The following is a 14,408-nucleotide window of genomic DNA, read 5'->3' on the forward strand; positions in this document are numbered from 1 at the left end:
CTCAGCTTCTCCAACACTAAGACACACAACGACATCAGTCACTCTGCTGCTCGGCACACTTTAATCAACATTTTTGTTGTTTACAAATGGAAGCGATGGATACAGTCAGTGGGATTGTGCCCTTTCTCACTGGCCCCTGAGTTGTGAGAAACATTGAAATGTGTCCCTGTAACCCCGCTGTGGGATAAGGATGGACAAATCAGCGCTACCCTCAGTCTGTTACCATAGCGACAGGCTTCTACATCGCTGAAACACTGAACTGAAATGAGAAAATCCCGGATGGATTGATTAATGAGGGAATTTGATTGATGGATGGATTTGGGTGAAGGGATATTTCAGCACATTCTTCAGCTGCTGCCTGAACTTAGTCTGGGTCACGGCATAAATCGCGGTGTTTGTGCAGCAACTGAGGAGCTGCAGCATGAAGCCCAATTCCTGCACAAAGTAATGAAGATACACAGAGTAATACCCAATCAAATACATCCGTTTCCATATAGAATACATCATTAATGTTGACCATAACATGATGAAATTGGCCGAAATCACAAACAGTAAAATGATGGATTTTTTTCGGTTTCTCATTTCAATGTCAGACTGAGCGTCCCCATTGGTGTGAGCGCGGAGTCTCCTGCTAGCTCTGCTGGTCACTAAAATGTGTCTGACGGTGAGAACATTGAGCAGCAGCATCAGGAGAAATGGGACACACGGGGTTAGAATGTGGTGGAGGAGCTCGATTGTGACCCAGACAATGGAGAATAGAACAGCGTCTGTTACATCACAAAACCAGGGGGTATTCATCAGCCGATACCGAGCCGTGAGCATAAAATACCAGGAAATGTTCTTTAAACAGCTCAGCACAGTCAATGCTCCCAGAACCACAGCCGCCGTTTTCTCACTGCAATATTTACTTTTCAGCTTCTGGCAACAAATGGCCACAAACCGATCAAAGGTGAAAGTGACGGTGAACCAGACAGAGCAGTCAGTGGCTGCATAAACCAGGACGGCGTGGATATTACACATGGGGACGGAGTACAGGAAATAAAACTGTTGCCGATAAACAATGGGAATGTTTCTCAGTATCAGGTCGAGGATAATGACCAGGAGATCCGCCGCTGCCATGGCCCCCAGGTAACGTCTGACACATGGAGACAATCCACAATCTTTATAAAGCAGGACATAGATGGTCACTACGTTCACTTGTGAGGAAGGAAAACAAACCCATTATCCATCAGCCTGGAGGCAAAGGGACCCGTTTGATCAGGGACCCAGTGAGATTTTCAAATGTGTTCCCTCTATTCAGGGATTTATTAAAATAATTGGAGCTGGAATAACAAATGGGAAGGTCAGAATTACTGACAAAGTAGGTCATAAACCACCAGGAACTCTCCCTCCCCAAACGCACAGAGACACATCCATAAGGACAGATGGTTTCTAGAACATTCCCACACACTCGATCACTCGAGAGCAGACATAGGTCACTCCTTCCCAGTTCCTAATACGGAGGGTGGAAACGTTGCTGTCCTGAAGGATTCTCTCCCAGTTATCTGAAGACAAACGGTGTTTGGGAATTTCTGTATTTTGGTCTAAATTGTGGTCGATCCGGAGTCGTGGAGAAATTTAAACGCAGGGAAAACGTATTCACCCCTTTAAGTGCCTGCGGGGCCTTCGGAACAGTGTCTCCTTCTCCCCGGAACGGGATCTCTTCCCTCGGCATCTTATCATTTGTTCAATTCACTGACGTCCGGCCGTCAGGGACAGAACGTCCGGGGGGTGTCAGTTATAGAAAGTCGCGGGCAGAACGTTCTGGGAAATGTCAGGTATAGAATGTTGGGAACAGAACGTTCCGGGGACAACACCCCAGTGCATTGATCTGTAAACCAGGAGCAGTTATCCTCCCAGCATATAGGACTGTGTACACCACCCCAGTGCATTGCTCAGTAACACTGTTTTAGATCTCTTCCCAGCGTGGGGAAACTTGTACCCCATGCTGGAAGTGTCAGGATGTGCAGCTCCCACCCATTTACAGCTCCATATCTCCATTGTGCCGAACAAGGGGGTGCTGTGGGTGTGAACATCACTGCCAGACAGACCAGGCGGGGGAGTCAGTTTAAATATCACCACATGAGAGGGGTTTGTCGTATAGTCAGAGAGTGGAAGACCGAAAGACAGTGTCATGGAAGGATGTGTTCCCAGGTTTCTGAATGCTGAAATGTAGACACTTCGATAGCATCCTGTACATGAGTCTGTCTTCCCAGGAAAGATGGGAAAATGGGATATTGGTGTGAAGTCTGATGATCATTTGTTCTGCATCATTGTAACTGGAATTAGTTTCAACAGAATCTACATCTCATTGGGCAGATTCCAACAATAATTTATCTTTCTTTGATTTTCCTTGAGTGTGACAGAGGGATTGTCCTCACGAGGCTGAGCTAGTTTCCTGGTGCTATCGAACTCACCTCATTAACTACCTAGCCCACCCCATGGTGTCCCCCTCATTCAATACCAGCCCGATTCTCCCACCCATCATGGCTGGAATGACTCACCATCGCCCGGGTGCCCCTGGATATTCCCTGATCCCTGGCACTGGTGCCATCTTTCAGAAGCCAATGGGCACATGTTTGAGCTTTCTCCGTTTGGAGCTGCTCTGCACAGTTTACCCCGAGCATGGCAGATAAGGGGCAATTACACCACAGTTTGTCGACAGGGGCACGGAGGTCCTCGTGGATAAGCTAGTACAGAGGGGGACCATTCTCTTCCCAGATGGGGCGACACCATCAGACCCCCCGAGCTTGGTCTGAGCTCACAAGCCAGCTCAGTGCAGTATCTGTGGTCTGAAGAAATGTCCAGCAAAACAGGACAAGCTTCAATAACCTTCTCCGCTCTGTCAGGATAAGGGTCACCGTATTCTCTCTGCTTCCTCACACTCACTGTATATCTGTTATAGCACCGACCCCCAAACATGGTCGACCACTCTCACTGCCGCATACAGCACCTGCTCTCTCTGTCTCTCTGTCTCTTTGTCTCTCTCTCTCTCTCCCCCTCCCTCCACTTCACCCCCACACTAATAACACTGCATAGATACAACACTGGGGACTGACTCCCTCCGGACCCCTCACCATGACCCCCTCCCCCACTAACAGCAGGGCCACCCACTCCCACCCCCACTCCCTCCCTCCCTTTCTCCCATTCCCGGAGAAACAGCCTGGAAAAGGACAGAAAGGGCCAAGCCGGGTGGTGGAGTGCCCGATATCCGTTCCCACACACCCTTCCCCCCGCCATGCGGGGGGAGGGGGAGGACCATGGTACGAGCCGGAGAGGACAGGGACCCCTCGTGTGGAGATTCTAAAACATCCACGTCCCACCGACCGAGTAAGGAGCAATGTTCAGTGAAGGGCAATTCTCACTTTAAACCCACTGGTAGCTCCGTTTCCTCCCGGCAGAACTTAGAAGCCATGGCCCTGATGCCATCTCCCTTTTGTGTCGAGCTGGTACAAATGGAATCCCCACAGTCTCGGTGGGCAGGAGGGTGGGCTCACAACACATCTTCACCACCACCTCCCAGGAAGGAAGCATGGTGACTCCCTCCCACACCTCCTCCTGTAAACAGCTCAGATACTGAAACTCATCTGTGATAGTTACTGCCCTCCCCACTTGTCCTGACATCTTCAACAATCTGTGCTCATATCCACCCAGCGCTCTCTGTTCCTGCAGCCCCTTTATAATGCACAGCCTGTTTTAAACTGTCTTTCATTGTCTTTCCTACCAAAGTGTATCATCTCACACTGCTCTGCATTGATCCCCATCTGCCATAAACCTGAACACTACACCAACGTGTGATTGTCCTGTTAGAGTTCCACACTGTCCTCCATAGACTTCAGAGTTCTTCCAGGTTCGGTGCCATCTACAAACATTGAGATTGTTATAGCATCACAGTCCCCATGAAACAACTGAAATCCTGCCCCGCATACACGAGTGTGAGCAAGTGAAAGACTGCTATATTCCCACGGAGAGAGTCGAATGCTGTCAATGGAGCAACAAAAATCCTGACACTTATGTGATGGAGTAGATGAAATATTGACAATCCACAGAGCAAGAGAAATCTGGATAGGTTCCACTTATCTATATTCATCAGGGTATAATGTGATGAAGTTGAAAGTGTGTACTATACCTTCAAGAGAGAGGGAATGCTGTTCTGAACTGAGAGCTTACAAGCACCTGAGATATGAGAGGATGGCAGACCCAGATACAGTATATTGCTAGAGAGCTGGAGTCGGGTAATAAGCAGCGAGAAAGAGGGTCCCAGAGTTGTGAATAGTTGATGTAAAATGTTCACTTTCAGAGTCAAAAAATAAATTAATGTTTTTATTTAAGCAGTGGAATTTGGTAGATCTGTCCCTCATATTTCAGCAGTTTACGAGGTGAATTGAGCATTTCTTTATGTTTCATTTAAGTTACCAGATGAGCTTCACGCAGGGTCCTCACCATTCCCGTGTGTGTATCTGTGTGTCTCTGTGTGGGGCAGGTCTAGCAGTCACTGTGTTGCTTAAAGTGATGCAATACCAACCTCTGCTGGCCTCCCCACGCCACTGCACAGGCATTGGCAAAAGGTGAAAACCGTTCATTCAGAGATGGGGAGGGAGAGGGCAGCTGCTCACAGCACCATCCAAGCTGATGTCTTATCCATGTACTGATCTAAATGTCCTTTAAACGTTGTAATTGTCTCTGCTTTCACCACTTCCTCTGGAAGTTCATTCCACACACAAGCCAGATTAAAATATTTACCTCTCATGACTTTTGTAAATCTTTTTCCTCGCAGTTAAAATATCCCTCAGTTTTGAATCCGCAATTCTAGGGAAAAGACATTAGCCCTTCAGCTTATCTGTACCCCTCATCATTTTATAACCTTCTGTAAAATTACCCCTTAATCTCATACTCTCCAGTGAAAAAAGCCCCAGCCTACCCTGCCTCTCCTTATAGCTCAATCCCTCCTTTCCCAGCAACGTCCAGGTTAATCTCTTCTAAACCCTCTTCAGTTTAACAATATCAAGGTCAGTAATATCTGGGTGAATAGTCAAGGTATTTTCTAAGTGTACGGGGAGTCCAAAACTAGAGGACATAGGCTTAAGGTGAGAGGGGAAACATTTAAAAGTGACCTAAGGGGCAGCCGTTTAACACAGAGGGTGGTGTGCCTATGGAATGAGCGGGCAGGGTGACCAGACTGGACACAGTATTCCAGAAGAAGTCCCACCAATATCCTGTACAACCATAACATGACGTCCCAATTCTGACACTCAAAGGTCTGAACATTGCAGACAAATGTGTAAAACACCTTCTTAATCACACTATATTTATGAAATGCAAATTTTAAAGAATTATCCCTGACGGCCTAGGTCTCTGTTCTCCAACACTGCCAAAACCCTACTTTTAATTGTATAGGTCCTGCTGTTGTTTGATTTACCAAATCCAATACCTCGCATTAATCCAAACTAAACTCCACCTGCCACCCCTCAGCCCAGTGTGTTATATTACTGCCACCTCACTCTCCCCCTTCAATTTTAAAATGCCAATCTCCCTCTCCGGGATGCCTGCACACTCCGGCCTTGATTTTCACAAAGACCCCGAGCTTCGTTTGCCTTGTGTGGTTAGAGGGAGGAGGGACAGATTGCAGACACAGTCAGTGGGGAGGAAAGGCTGGACAGTAATTAGCCGCCTGGTATCATTTCATGGTTTTACGAAGAGGGCAGACGCACGTTAGAGGTGGGTAGTAGTGATTGGTGTTTTGGGACTAGAAATTAAGCTCTTCCTTCGTCTCTGGTGTTCAGTAATACATATCCATTTGAGACCCTCCATTGTGCAGAGTGTGTCTGCAGGATTTCTTTTCCTAATATTGCAGACGAAAGATAATAGCGATTAAAGACATTCATAGTTAATTTCGATAGCACAGCACGTGCACTCAACATCCTACAGTTGAGACAAATATCTTGCATTTGTTTAATAATAGTGTTTTTTGTAATTCAGTAATGGTAACCTGATTATAATAAGATTAGATTAGATTACTTACAATGTGGAAACAGGCCCTTCGGCTCAACAAGTCCACACCGACCCGCCGAAGCGCAACCCACCCATACCCCTACATTTACCGCTTACCTAACACTACGGGCAATTTAGCATGGCCAATTCACCTGACCTGCACATCTTTGGACTGTGGGAGGAAACCGGAGCACCCGGAGGAAACCCACGCAGACACGGGGAGAACATGCAAACTCCACACAGTCAGTCGCCTGAGGCGGGAATTGAACTCGGGTCTCAGGCGCTGTGAGGCAGCAGTGCTAACCACTGTACCACAGTGCCGCCCATCACCGTGCCGCCCACCAATAAATCCACACCGAGCTGAAAACAGGCACTAAAATATGACCCAAAACCTGGGTATGGTTGTGTAGTGAGTAGTGTCCCTGTCTCTGAGCCAGAGCTCTGGATTTGATTCCAATTCCTGAACTTGTGTGGTAGTTTTACTAGCTCTGGACTAGAAGGCCTGGATTCAAGTCCTGTCTGGTGCAGAGGCATGTCACAGCATGTCAGAACAGGCTGATGAACAAACACACAGGAGAATACTGTTATTGCTTTATGGGTATTGGAGAGTGTTGCTAGTGTCCCTACCTCCGGGCACAAAGGTCTAGGTGTAAAGCCCACAGAAGTGTCTCATGATAGATCTGAATAAAGTGGTTTTAGAATTGTGAGTTGATGGAGAAGGAAGAGGTGTCAGTATTGAATTTCAGAATTTAGGCCCAGGATGACTGAAAGTACAGCCATTCGTGTTGATTGCAGTCACATTTCGCAGCAGTAAAGGTTTATAAAATCAGAATGGTCATAGATAGGGTGTGTAGTCAAGGTTTTTTCCCAGGTTAGGAGCGTCCAAAACTAGAGGGCATTGGTTGAAAGTGAGAGGGGAAAGGTTTTGAAGAGGCCTAAGAGGAACCTTTTCACGCAGAGGGTGGTGTGCGTATGGAATGAGTTGCCAGAGGAAATGGTGGAGGCTGGTAGAACTACAGCATGTAAAAGGCATCTGGATGCTGACAGACCTGCCGAGCTTTTCCAGCAATTTCTGTATTTCTTTAAAAAATGCATTCATTTTAACACAGGTGTTCTGAATAAATTAAGCATTTTATTTTTTAATGACGCAGGGCCATGTAAACATATTTCAAATCGACCGAGACCATTTTCTGCTAAGGGTATGGCTCTGTGCATGACAACAGCAATGATGCATCTACATGGAACAGGGAATGTGATAAAGACATAGTGTGGACAATGTGCAAGGGACCTCACATGGTCCAGTGTGGGAGAGGATGACATGACTGTGTGATTCAGCTCAGAGAGGGAGTAAATGTAGTCTGCCCGAGAAGGAATGGCCTATTGCACTCTCAGTCCTTCATTGTTCCTCATCACAGCAATGTGTGCGAGCTAAACAAAAAAAAATCTACAGTCATCGTTACCATTCTTATAGAATCCCTGCAGTGTTGAAACAGGCATTCGGCCCAACAAGTCCATACCAGTCACCTATATATACACCTGACTAATGCACCTCAACTAGAAATGCCTGAACACTACAGACAATTTATCATGACCAATCCACAGAACCTCCACAGTTTGAGCTGTGGGAAGAAACTGGATCACCCATTAGAAGCTCACACAGGAAAATGGAGAATGCACAAACTCCCCACAGACAGTCACCCAAGGGTGGAATCGAACGCAAGTCCCTGGTGCTGTGAGGCAGCAGTGCTAACCACCGTGCTACCCTTTGGGTGATCCCTGAAAACAATTCATTGGAATCTACCCACTGCCTAAAACAAAGGGAATTGAGCCAAATCCAACTCTCCCAGGATGAAATCCCATTGCTAGCAGCTGTGTGAGTACAATATCTTCAGAATCAGAATAACGTTTTGGACAATCTCACAATTTTGCCTTTTGTCATGAGTTACAATAATATCTGGACAAAGTTCATTCAGTTAAAATTGCAGAGATTTTGTTTATCGGTCTCTCTGTGTGTCATTGCTTTTAGAAAGGGAAATATTAATTATATATTTACAATACCCAAACAGTTTGCTATTCCTCTTTCCATCATAGTTGGAGTAACATTGCTCTGGATCATAAACGTGTTGTTTTAGCAGATTAAAGAAACTAACCTGACTTGTTCCTAAAACTGACCCTGACCCAGTCTGAGAACGATATCATCGGCCATATCACCAACCTGCTCACATTTGTTGTGAGCAGTGGAAGAGTGGGACGAGAAAAAGAAACAGTGACCCAAAAAGCCGGGGAACTATAGACCGGTGAGCCTGATGTCAGTGGTGGGTAAGTTGTTGGAGGGGATTCTGAGGGATAGCATTTACATACATTTGGTAAGGCAAGGGCTGATCGGAGAAGACAACGTCGCTTTCTGCATGGGAAATCATGGGTCATTAATTTGGTTGAGTTGTTTGAAGAGGTGACAAAGAAGATTGATGAAGGCAGTTTGGTAGACATTGTGTACATGGACCTCAGCAAGGTGTTCCTTTAAAGAACAAAGAGCAAAGAAAATTTCGAACCCAGGAACAGTCCCTTCTCCCTCCAAGCCTGTCTAAATCTGTCGGTCAATTCCTAAGCATCTGCATCCCTCTGCTCCCCACCTACCCATACCTCTGACCAGACGCATCTTAAATGAATCTGCCGTGCTTGCCTCTACCACCTCTGCTGGCAACGCGTTCCAAACGCCCACCACCCTCTGTGTGAAGTACTTACAGCGTGTAACCCCCATAAACTTTCTACCTCTCACTTTGAAAGCACGACCTCTCGGTATTGAATCCTTCACCCTGGGAAAAAGCTTGTCTCTATCCACCGTGTCTATATACTTCATGAGGTTGCAAACCTCAATGAGGTCCACCCTCAATCTCCTTTATACTTGTGAAAATAAAACTAACCTACTCAGCCTCTCTTCATAGTTAGTATTTCATTCTGATTGGTAGACAGATTAGTAAGGTTCGATCACATGGGTTACAGAAGAAGCTAGTCACAATTGGCTTAAAGGAAGAGGGATGTTTTTCAGACGGGAGGCTTGTGAGCAGCAGTGTGCCGCAAGAATCAGTACTGAGTTCACTGCATTTCATCATTTATGTAAAGGATTTAGATGTGAATATTGGGGCCATAGTTAGTAAGTTTACAGATTACATCAGAAAGGTGGTGTAGTAGATTATTTCAGAGTACAACGAAACCACAATTAGATGGGACAAAGGGGCAAGGTGTGACATTTGAAGTTTAATTTAGATAAATACAAGGTTTTGCAGTTTTGGAAGTCAAATAGTGCAGAAATTATACACTTGGTGGTAAGGTCCTGGGGAGTGTTGCAGAACAAAGGGACCTAGGACTGCAGGTGCATAGTTCCATGAAAATTGAGTCGCAGGTAGACAGAGTGGGACAGAACACATTTGGCACATTTCCCTTAATCAGTCAAAGCATTGAGTATAGGAGGTGGGGTGGTATGTTGCATCTGTACAGGGTGTTGCTGAGGCCACTTTAGGAATACTGTGTACCAGAACACAGTTGTTCCAGGACTGTAGGTTTGAGCATTAGGGAGAGGTTAATTAGGTTGAGGTGCTTCCCCCCTGGAGTGGCAAAGGCTGAGGTGTGACATTGTAAAGGTTTATGAAACCATCAGGGAGATGGATATTCTGAACAGCCACGTTCTGCTCCTCGGGATAGGGGAGTCCAGAACAAGAGGGCATAGGTTGAAGGGGAGAGGGCGAATGAATTAGAAGGGATCTGAAGATAAATGTTTCACAAAGAGAGTGGTGTGTGTACAGAAAGTGCTGTTTGAGGAAGTGGTGAAGGCAGTTACAATCGCACATTTTAGAAGTTTCTGGAAGAGGAGGGATATTGGCCAAATGCTGGCAAATGGGACTGATCTGATTTGATATCTTATCGGAGTGAACAGATTGGATTAACGGGTCTGTTTCCGTTCTGCATGACTCTCTGATTCTATAAGAGGGATGACGAAAAATTCTGAAAGTACCTTTCAAGTGGGAATTGTCTTCACTGGAAGTTTATCGTGCCTCTATGATCACATTGATTGAAAGCTGTGTTAGTTAAATATTTGACAGGAAAGTGAGTCACGGATAATGGGACACAGATAGGAAAGTGGGGATGAGCCAAAACCTGTTCAGCCACAATCTTAGTTCAAAGTTTGGGTGAAGATTTGTAGCTCGGGTGCTCTTTGTTGTGGTGCCTGGGGGAGAAGCGTCAAAGTGTCTAATGACCCACTCCTGTTACTCAGTACCATGTTTCTGTGCTCCATTCAGCCCCTCAAACCTGCTAGACAGGAACAGTTGGAGGGTAATTACTGCTGTAAACTGGTGCACAGAAACATTCAGCCCCTCAAGACTGACACACGCTTTGAGGTGATTTGGGAAATGTAATTGGAAAATCCAGGCACGGGTATGAAAGAGGCCCCTCATCTCTCTTCACAGAGCTTCCCCTCTCTGCAACTTGTGCCTGTACTAGGTCAATATCCATCTACTTCCTTTTCAAATACTTTCAGACATCTAGCTACCCCAACACTCTTGAGAAGAGTGGACATTCAATGCCACCCTGTTTAAAGAAAACACTTGCTGCTCCTATATCATGGGCTACTGATGCGAACATAAGTGATTAACACAAGGGTTCAGGTAAAAATGACTGGCCCTGATATCAAGGCAATGGTTAACTTCTGTTGACATCAAGGAGCTTAACAAAACTGGACATCATGGGAATCAGAGTTTGGAGTCAAACATGGCACAAAGGGAGATGTTCATCGTCTCAGTCCTGGGTCACCTCTCTGGGAGATCCTCAGGTTGGCTTCCTCTTCACAAACATCTTCAGCTGCTTCATCAATGTCTCCCCGCCCCCATCCTCCCCAACATAAGATCCGAATGTGGGGATGGTCACTGAAGATTCCACAATGTTCACAGCATTTTGACTCTCGTCAGCTCCTGAACTGGTCTGTGTTCATGTGCAGCAAGACCCAGATTCCATTGAGGCGTGTGCTGTTAAAGGGTGCATAACATTCATGTAACAGCACTGGCGGGCACTGCACATTGCCACAGTAAAACAAGAGATTTTTCAGCACCTCACGCTGGATTCACAGGAATATGAGGAAGTCATTCAGCCCATTAACACTATTGGAGAAAAACAGGGACAGCCCATTCAGTGCCTCCAGCCTATTACTCAGGAAGAGAAGGAGTATAGTGTGATGGGCTACACTATTTGAAGGCGGTAGCCTAGACTCTAATGTTTTCGTATTTTAATGGAAATGTAAAGTGTCGGTTCCAGATGCAATGTGCCTGGTCAAACTACACGGTGTGAAGCAAAACACCATTTATTTAAACACAAAAGATAAAATGAAACCAAAGAAAGAGGAATTTACAATAACGTAATTCTATTGGACAAGTTAACAGAATACTAGTTCTCGGAACCATTACGCATAAACTGTTCCAATATCGGAAAGTTGCATAAACACAGCCTTTGGCAAAAAGGAATATTCAGACACAGATTGTCACAGACATTTCTCCAATCCAGGAATTAAACACAGCATCAAAAGAAAATTCAGAGAGTAGCAGCAAGGAGACACTCCCTGAAGCTTCCAAATCTGTGGAGACCCCAATAGTTTCTGATGTTACTGAGAAACCAAAACCCAGAGATCCTAATCTGTGAGAGCTGGCCACACCCATTCAGGCTGCATTAAAATAAACCCAAGGCCCCTCTCGGTGTTTACTCAGTGGTCTTAACTATCCAGCTTGGTGACGATTATTCAATCTCTCTCTGAAAAGAAATGAGGACAAAATAACCTCTTAAAGCTGCAGCATCATCACACTTGTCAGCACACCGAGCTGTAAAACAGGAACCAGGAGTAACCAATCAGGCCCTTGACCCAGTCCAATTGGACGAGGAAGAAGCCATTCAGTCCCTTGAGTCACTTACACAGGAACAGGAGGAGGCCATTCAGCCCCTTGAGTCACTTACACAGGAACAGGAGGAGGCCATTCAGCCCCTTGAGTCACTTATACAGGAACAGGATGAAGCCATTCAGCCCCTGAAGTCTCTTAGCCAGGAACAGGAGGAGGCCATTCCCCCCTCAACGCACTTACAAAGGGACAGAATGAGGTAATGTATGCTGATTCCTGATGAATGGCTGATGCCCAAAACGTGGATTGTCCTGCTTCTCGGATGCTGCCTGATCAGTTGCTTTTCCACTCGCTATTCCAATCGCCAGCATCGGCAGCCCTCACTGTCTCCTAATTGATGCTCTAACACGATGAACAAGTGGAGCAGAGGCTGCACAGACAGATTGCTCCACGTTGTTCCTCGTGACTCCATTGCTCATGAAACACACGTGGGACCTTAACGTGGTTTTCGAGCGGTGAGGAGGGAAGCCATATGTCTTGTGTGAAGTCTCAAGCAGGCACCTTCCATCTCCGAGAAACCAGCCTGGTGTTCTCTATGTAGGGCGGAAGCTGGTGGGAATGGCTACCTGTTTCAGATAGAAGGAAGTGTGGCTGCTGTTGAGGATTGTAAGCAATATGGCATACAGTACTGGTTCACACGCTGACTGCACAATAATGTGGGGAGAGTTAATTTAGGCAAATAAACTATTAGAAAAGTCACGTTAGACTGATAAATGGATTCTCTAAGATCAAATAATGCTGATCTTGCTCATGTTGATCTTGTGGAGTGCTTGTCTTGTGCAGTATAACCTGTATGCCTTACTCTGCACAAGTCTATTTCCACCCTATGGTCTGTCTGGCCATGCTTACTATGATCTTCCTCCACTGCTCATAAATAAAGTATTTCCCTGTACTGAGGTACACGTGACAATAAATCAAACCAACCAATCCTGGTTAAAGTATGGAATTTCTGACCCTATCAATGTCCCTTTTGGAATGAAGTGATCGCTGCCACACCTCGTGTTTCAGCATCACCATTTCTTCATCTCTCACAGCTCTACAGATTAAACACTCAGCTTCTTCACTCCACCCTCATGTTACCATCACCCGTGTCTGTGGTAAGGAGATCATTCCTTACAAAGGAGATCAAATCTGTATAGAGTGCCCCAAATGCTCTCTCAGCAAGGCTCTACAACAGCAGGAAGATGACTTTACTTATGTACTCGAATCATCTTACAATGAAGGAGGAGAAGGTGAGGACTGCAGATGCTGGAGATCAGAGCTTAAAAATGTGTTGCTGACAATGCGCAGCAGGTCAGGCAGCATCCAAGCAGCAGGAGAATCGACATTTCGGGCATGAGCCCTTCTTCAGGAATGAGGAAAGTGTGTCCAGCAGGCTAAGATAAAAGGAAGGGAGGAGGGACTTGAGGGAGGGGCGTTGGAAATGCGATAGGTGGAAGGAGATTAAGGTGAGTGTGATAGGCCTGAGACGGGGTGGGGCGGAGGGGTCGGGAAGAATATTGCAGGTCAAGAATGCGGTGCTGAGTCTGATTGTTGGGACTGAGTAAGGTGGGGGGAGGGAAAATGAGGAAGCTGGAGAAATCTGTATTCATCCCTTGTGGTTGATTCTATCTTTAAATGAATAACGTTCGACAATATATTTAAAATCATTTTGTGTGTGTGTGTGTGTATATCTGTGTGTGTGTGTGTGTGTGTGTGTGTGTGTGTGTGTGTGTGTGTCTGTGTCTGTGTGTGTGTGTGTGTGTGTGTGTGTGTGTGTGTGTGTGTGTGTGTGTGTGTGTCTGTTCTACGTCCATTAGCGTTTTGGGACTAAGCACCCCTGCCTGACCCTCTGCCTGTTCAGGTTTTTCCTGCGCCGTCACATCAAACAGGGTGTCAGGTAACTGAACATCAACTCCTTTGTATCTTTTTTTCGTTTTTCCTTCCTGCTGTAAATTATGACAGTGGGATCTTGTTACTACACTGTCTGGAAAAATTCCTGGGTATGTTTTTTTATTAACTCCCCAGTTCCCTAGTCTTCCTTTGTCTTCTCCACCACAAGGGGTGCCTCTCCCGTCTTGGATCCCAACTACAAGAACAAACTGTATTCCTAACACTCTGTCGCTCACACTCACTGTTACTTCCCCAACCTTGATTTGGCACTCCAACCTGATGTTACATAAGGGAATGCTTAATTTCAGTCTCCATTCCACAAATTATCACGCTCTTGAATAATATGTCAGAAAGAGTGAAAATACTTCCTTCTCCTTCTATCAGAGGCCGAGAGAAAGTGAGGACTGCAGATGCTGGAGATCAGAGTTGAAAACGGTGTGGCTGGAAAAGCACAGCAGATCAGCCAGCATCCAGGAGGTAGGAGAGTTGACGGTTCAGGCACAAGTCCTTCATCAGGAATGTGCGGTGTAAGGGAGGGAGAAGGGGGCTGAGAAATAAATAGGAGGG

At 46.0% G+C, this 14,408-nt stretch overlaps 1 protein-coding gene across 2 annotated transcripts in view; it reads right to left on the minus strand.

Moving 5' to 3' along the window:
- Positions 1-288: 288 nt before the first annotated feature.
- The window catches only part of LOC148137391 (putative G protein-coupled receptor 139), a 58,448-nt gene continuing 44,328 nt past the window's right edge, over positions 289-14,408 (minus strand). The window contains exons 2-3 of one of the 2 annotated variants that reach the window (XM_087982720.1): positions 12,398-12,404; positions 289-1,196 (exon numbers count right to left, since the gene is read on the minus strand). In XM_087982720.1, the coding sequence (XP_087838846.1) occupies positions 289-1,196; positions 12,398-12,404 (915 nt within the window). The remainder of the gene's footprint in view (positions 1,197-12,397; positions 12,405-14,408) is intronic. The other variant, XM_087982719.1, reaches the window with a different exon arrangement.

Source organism: Chiloscyllium plagiosum, unplaced genomic scaffold (genome assembly GCF_037043375.1).
Source record: "Chiloscyllium plagiosum isolate Xiang-an unplaced genomic scaffold, Cpla_swu_hap1 HiC_scaffold_44, whole genome shotgun sequence".
NCBI classification, from domain to species: Eukaryota; Metazoa; Chordata; class Chondrichthyes; order Orectolobiformes; family Hemiscylliidae; genus Chiloscyllium; species Chiloscyllium plagiosum.